The sequence below is a fragment of the Orycteropus afer genome, unplaced genomic scaffold (assembly GCF_000298275.1).
Source record: "Orycteropus afer afer isolate SDZICR_OR568_19922 unplaced genomic scaffold, OryAfe1.0 scaffold00104, whole genome shotgun sequence".
Classification (NCBI taxonomy): Eukaryota; Metazoa; Chordata; class Mammalia; order Tubulidentata; family Orycteropodidae; genus Orycteropus; species Orycteropus afer.
Genome location: NW_006921691.1, coordinates 1,150,420 through 1,156,994, shown reverse-complemented (window position 1 = coordinate 1,156,994; position 6,575 = coordinate 1,150,420). Strand labels below are relative to the sequence as shown.

The 6,575-nt window shown below is 45.5% G+C and overlaps 1 protein-coding gene across 1 annotated transcript; it reads right to left on the bottom strand.

Moving 5' to 3' along the window:
- Nucleotides 1-1,432: 1,432 nt before the first annotated feature.
- Nucleotides 1,433-3,250, bottom strand: CARTPT (CART prepropeptide). The gene is made up of 3 exons (XM_007943326.2): nt 3,095-3,250; nt 2,588-2,671; nt 1,433-1,540 (listed from the first exon to the last, which is right to left on the bottom strand). The coding sequence occupies exons 1-3, from the start codon at nt 3,248-3,250 to the stop codon at nt 1,433-1,435; spliced, it is 348 nt and encodes a 115-aa protein (XP_007941517.1).
- Between the last annotated feature and the right edge of the window lie 3,325 nt (nt 3,251-6,575).

The following is a 6,575-nucleotide window of genomic DNA, read 5'->3' as shown; positions in this document are numbered from 1 at the left end:
AGGTTAGCTTCCAAAGACCAGGTCCTTGTGAAATCGGCGTTATGTTAGAGTCTGAGATGTAACCATCTTAGGTGCTCATGCCCCATCCCTTGCTCCCCACACACAGGGCATGGTGGGCCCCCCTTTCAGTCATGCCTTCTCCACCACGACAGACTCCACACAGAGTTAGGGAGGATGGTGGTTGGGTGTTGCCCACTGCCCACTGCCTCCAGGCATCTGCCCTGGGCAGGGACCTGCTCATCCTCCATCCTCCCTACCCCACCTCCAGCTCCTTGCAGCCAGCCTCCCTCTGCCCCACTTCCTGCCTCCCTGCCCACTGGCCTCTCCAGCACTTTCAGGCCCTCACCCAGCCACCCTCTGCACGCCACCTCAACCTACACCCTCCTTGACCAGACTGAGATGTCTCAGACAAATGAGAGAAAGTATTCTGAGGCTGGTCAGAAGCCTTTCCTCACGTAGTACAGGCATTGCTGGGGCCCCTGGAAGATCATTCAGTGTAGCCTGTGCAGGGATCCCCTGGCCAAGCCGGCCCTGAGTGGGATCTGAGAATTTTTTCAAACTTGTCCTAAATGTAAAATGTGGGATAACGAGATAGTTGGAAAGTGAGGAGTAGGTGTATATTGATACATTGAATTGTCAAAACAAAAATTCTGATTTTTCTAATTACTTTTTATTGGGCTAAAATCTGAGATAATTTATGTTTCATTGGTCTCACTGTTAAAATTAAGGGTCTTAATTCTCAAAATTCTTATCAGCTTAACAGCAACCATTCTCATCTCACCATACACACTTACAACCCTCTGCACTGTAATCAAAGAAAAACAGAGTGTACCAAAGCCTGTTTGAGAAACTCCTAATTACTGACAAAAACTCCTTTGGGGTCTAAGTACTCCCAAGAGACTACTGTTTTAAAAATATTTCTCTTGGAAAACAACAGCATGATTAATCCCATCATTCCTACTTAAATTACCTATGTAGAAACAACACTGCATGATGAGCAATTATTAAAAACATTTTATTATGTATAATTTGTACATGCTTCAATTTGTGTTTCTTGGGGTGATTGATTTTCAAGGTGGTGATGTCATCTACCAAGATTAACTAGATCTAATTTTCATCCTCTCATGCCACATACAAAAATACAAATTTCAAAGTGAACTTCTCCTTCTAATTTACACAAAGATACACAAGAGCTTTGTAGAGAAATAAAATGAGAGAAGAATACTTTGCACACATATCAACACCGTACAAGGCATTACCCTTCACACAGTAACATCTAATGTGTTCTTTTATTTGGAAACAGAAGGAAAAGAGCCCTTCACCCTCAGAAGGAAGTGCAAACTTTGTTGCCAAAGCCAAACTCCAGAGATGAAGGTGTGGTCCTCTGGGGAAAATAAAGGGAGTGGGATGAATGGAGGAAGTTGGGCACCGTTCATAAGCACTTCAGGAGGAACGAATTGCAGGAGGTCCCTCGGGGACAGTCGCACAGCTTCCCGATCCTTGCTCCTTTGCGCACCGCGCACTGCTCACCCGCGTCACACTGCAAACAACATACGTGTGGTCATCAGACCTGACCAAAGCCAGACTCCAAAGGGGCAGTATCCCCCTAGCATAGTTTTTGCCTCTTGGGAGGGATGGATAGACCCCATCACCACCACGCAAGGAGCCTCGCCCTTATCATTTCGGCTAGATGACATAAAAGAATAAAAATAAAAATTTTTCTTTAAGTATTGGGCTCCTCCTCCTTTCTTACACCTTTTTTTGGGGGGGGGGTCACGTTTCCTGTCTCCTTTTCTTGCTCACCCAAAGAAAAAAATCAACCAGATCCTTTGTCTAAGGAATAAGCAATAGATCTACACTTTCTTACAACCCCTGATCCCAGCTTTCCTCTTTCTCATTGGAAGAAGGAAGATTAAAGTGTGTATGTGCATATATGTGGCCGTGTATTCGCGGGAATTATGTCTTTTACCGGGTGCTATACAAGGGAGATGACTAGCCCTGAATCATTAATTTGACCCTAGAACTTGAATCAAAACTAACAGTGCTACAGAACTCACCGCCATTGAGTCGGATCCACCTCATGGAGACAGACCCCTCCTTGGGTTTCTGAAGCAGTATCACTAAGGAAGTGGATTGCCTAACCTTCTTTCCAAGGTTGGTGGGTTTGAACCACCAGCCTTCTGGTTAGCAGTCAAATGCCTTAGGCACTATGCCACCAGAGCTCCAGACAGCAGGGAGAAATTGAGAGTAAGAATTGAGTAGATTTAAGGGCTCTTTCAACTCAGAGACTTCTTTGTGAGGTGAAGCCAAAAGCCTATTCTCCGGAAACGCTCTTTCTCACACAGACCCAAGAGCTGGTTCCTGGCATAGTTGTTCAGTCCTGTTAAATGTCAGGTCTACCCTTTGTCCTTTGAGACCAAGGGAGGAGTGCTGTCGGTGAAAAAAAAAAGGGGGGGGGGGCACAGAATTCTACAAAGCCGTTATCTGAGTTATTTAGCCACATTCCAGGGAGAAAGTCGTGTGGAAGATTCGAGGTGCGTATTTTCCTTTGGGAAAACATGGGAAGGGAGTAACCCCAAAGCCTTACCATGGGGACTTGACCGTACTTCTTCTCATAGATGGGAATGCGTTTACTCTTGAGCTTCTTCAGGACTTCCTGCAGCGCTTCGATCTGCAACACACAGCCCCGGAGCTCAAAGTTGTCGCCTTAGCTGAGAGCCCAGCCCAGGTACTCACTTCCCGCCCTAGTATAAGGGACTCTGGACCCACACGCATTCTGCGGGTAGGTCTCCGCGACAGCTCTGGGTGTCAAGTTAGCAGGAGAGAGCTGTCCCAGGTACTGACCGCAAGTTCCGGAGCCGCTGAGCTGGGGCTCTTGTTGATCCGAAGGACAGAATAGGGGATTCGCTTTACAGACTGCCTGGAGCCCAGGAGCTCAAGACGATATTCGGATAGCAGCGGGTGCCTGGGCTTTGCGCTCAGCTCCCTGCGCTCTGTCTCTGGGATTGGGAGTTGGGGCTGGGGTATAGGAGGGCGTGCAAAGGAAAGGACCGAGAAGCAGCCCAAGGGGCTCCAGGGTGAAGGGGATACCGACCAGCTCCTTCTCATGGGAGACATCCTCCACGGCAGAGTAGATGTCCAGGGCTCGGGGCTGAAGCTCGGCGTCCTCCTGGGCACGGGCGCCCAGCAGAGGTAGCAGCAACAGGGTGGCGCCCAGGAGGGGCAGCAGCCTCAGGCGGGAGCTCTCCATGGTTCTGAAACTCGACGCTGTTGGGGCAAAGCAACCCGCGCTCCCGCCTTTTATAGCAAACGTTAGTCCTGGTGCAGGGAGAAGGGAGGGGGCGAGCTGGGAAAAGAGTATGGAGGAGGGTCCAGGTCAACTGTCTGTAGGCAGCGCTCCGCCGCCGCTTGACGTCAATGCCCGCCGGGGCTCTAGGCTCCGGAGAATGAGGCTCTGCGCACAGCTTGGCAAAAGTGCAGAGAACAAGGACCCCGCGCCCCCAAATGTGGTCAGCCCTGAGGCGAGGGAGGAGGAGCAGCCAAGCTGAAGCTGGAGTGCGAGAAGATAGGGACAAGGAATGAGAAAGGGCTAGGGAATGGAAAATGCCTTCAGAGAAAGGAACTGGCACAAAATTCCTTCCCCATCACCCAGCAGCGGCGGCAGCAGCACAGTCTACCTGCCCAGCTCTGCCTGGCCCTTCACCCCTGCCTGATGCGTGGCAGCAAAGGATGAACGCTGAGCACCTTACTAGGTAGACACTCTAGGGTACACGAGAGGAAGAGAAATCACGACCTTCTCTGCAATGGGTTGGTAAATGATGAGAGGAGCAGGGAAAACAAACCAACTCAGATCCAGGGAAGTGTGGGGAGTCCAGAGAGCCTGGCTCTGGTCACGGTCCTGCATCCACCACTTACAAGCTATGTGATTTTGGACAAAATAAAGAACCTTTCTGAGACTTAACTTTTTCTTTTGTAAAATGGTTTTAAATGTTGTACATCACAGGATTATTAGGGAGATGAAATGAAAGATTGACACAATAAATATTAACCTTCCCCACCCTCCCTTTTGAACCTTGAGCCTTCCCATGTTAGTGGCCAGGAACAGTATCTTTCCTTAAGGCAAATTGAACCATCTCCAGAAGCCCTCTCATTCCCCAGCCTACACCCACCCCATTCTCCACCCACATATTCGGGAAGCCTGACTAGAAAGAAAGGAAAGGGGTGAAAAAATCCAGCTCCCTGATGGTGAAAATATCTTCAGAGAGCAAAATTCAATAGTGAGCTAGGTCCTCAGTAGCTTGTGAAGACACTTTTTTAAAAGGTTGTGGTTCTTAGACCCTGAATGCAGATGTCCCTGCAGGAGAGACAGAGCCCTCTCATTAGCCCTGGAGGCCTATCCCACCTGCCTGCATACTCAGCTTCTGTAACTACACTTTCTTTCCCTCAGCTGCTGCATTACACTCTGGTTCTGGACTGTTGCTACATCTACCACTTCAATCTTCTTCTGTCCTGTTCTTATCCAGATTTCACCAGCAAACAGTTTTTTCCTTTAAAAATACATCAATGGTTTCCCTTCTTTCTAAGCACTGAATCTAACTACGTCACCCTGGTTCACAAAGTACTACATGATCTGCAGCCCCCAACTTCAAGTCTTATCTCCACCTCAGAACCCACCATCCCAGCCTCATTGGCCTTCTTTTTGGTCCTCTCACAGCCCAAGTCCATTCCCACTTTGAGGCTTTTGCACTGGCTGTTCTTTTTGCCTGCATGTCCAAATGACTCTTAGCTTCTTGTCATTCAAATCTCAGCTTAAATGCCTTTCATCACCCAATCTAAAGTATCTACCAATTTTTTCTCCCACAGATTGCTTTGCACATAATGTGGGTCATGGGGATAGTTAATACATAATGTGTGGCTGACCACTCCATTTACCAAGTGTTTAATTATTACTCAGATGCACACTGGGAAGCAATTCAAGAAGTAATATCTCTTCCAATGAATAGCACACATATTAACAGTATAAAAATATTTAGGTTTAGTGTAAATCTAACTTGAAAAATGTATCTAACAACTTCCCCCAGCCCTGTCTTTCACACATACCTTTAAATTCTGCACAATAAAACTTCAATTGTAACATATTTTACTATTTAAATCTCACCAAGGTGTTTGGCACACAATGAGAAAACCACCTTCAGTAATCTTAAAAGTATTCTCAGCTTCAGAAGAATAAACTGTCCCATGTAAGATTTTAGCTCATCATTCCCTACAGTGGTTAAGTACTCGCCTGCTAACTGAGTCAGCATTCCAAACTGACCAGCTGCTCTGAAAAAGCAAGATGTAGCAGTTTGCTTCTGCAAAGATTTATGGCCTTGGAAACCCTATGGAACAATTCTATCTGTTCTACAGGGTCATCATGAGTCAAAATTGACTCGACACCTGTGGTTTGTTTTTTTCTGTTTTCCCTGTGTTCCAAAGAGTTTTCAATGGCTGATTTTTTTTTAAAGTAGTTTGCTAGGGCTTTTTTCCAAGGTTACTCTGAATGGACTCAAATCTCCACTTTTCAGTTAGCCAAGCCTGTTAACCATTTGCACCACCCAGGGACTCCATCCTTCCCTGAGGATGTGGATATTTCCAGGGCAATACTTTCTCTCAAGTTTTGTTCTATCCAGACATGGGTAATAGCTTTCCCTTCCTGCAATTTACACTGCAAAAAATAACTGAAAATATTTAATTCTATTGGGTTGGTGCTACCATCTTCATTAAGGACACTACATATAGTTGAGGGGTTAGGAAAGGGGCCCTTGGACAATCTTGCAAAGCAATCCGGGGGGAATCTTGATCATTTACATGTTGTGATGCTTTTTTGCATATGTGAATACAATGACTTGATAAACAATCTTTAGGAAGCATAATACAGAAAGACCTAGACAGTTTTCTGCCCACAAGATAACATATAGGAGTTATAAAAGGGAGGGAGCAAACGCATCAGGTGTTCAACACCATCTTCTTCACCATGTAAGTCTCATGAGAGCCTTTACACGATATCATGTTAGGAGAATGTATATATTATTGCTACTCTGTAATGACTTTATGAGACTTAATCACTACCTCTCATTTCAGATATAGAAAAGGAAAACAGGTCACCTTGCAAAAGGGAAGCAATGACCAGGATGTGTCTATGGAGATTTACTGTGGACAAATCTCTCTAAACCATCGCTCCTAAAATAGAGGAGGCTCTATTTCTACTCTTTGAAATAGCTCAAGGAGGGAAATCTTATCAGCAGTAAGATCTAGTGGCACTTATCTGAGAAGAACATTTTGAAGCTTGGGAAAAACTCTTCTTACTGATGTCTGTCTCTTAGAGTTTAAATCTTTCACTGTATAAAAAATAAATAATAACCTAGCAATTTATTTGTGACTTACTAAGAGAAAAATGTATCCTCTGATTAGTGGTCAAAAAAAAATCTTTAGAATATTAATACTGGCTAAGTTACTCAGTGAAGACTCTAGGCTCCAAAGATGTTAAATAACAAGAAAGTGATGGCAGAATCAAATACTAAATTGAAGTGTTCTCC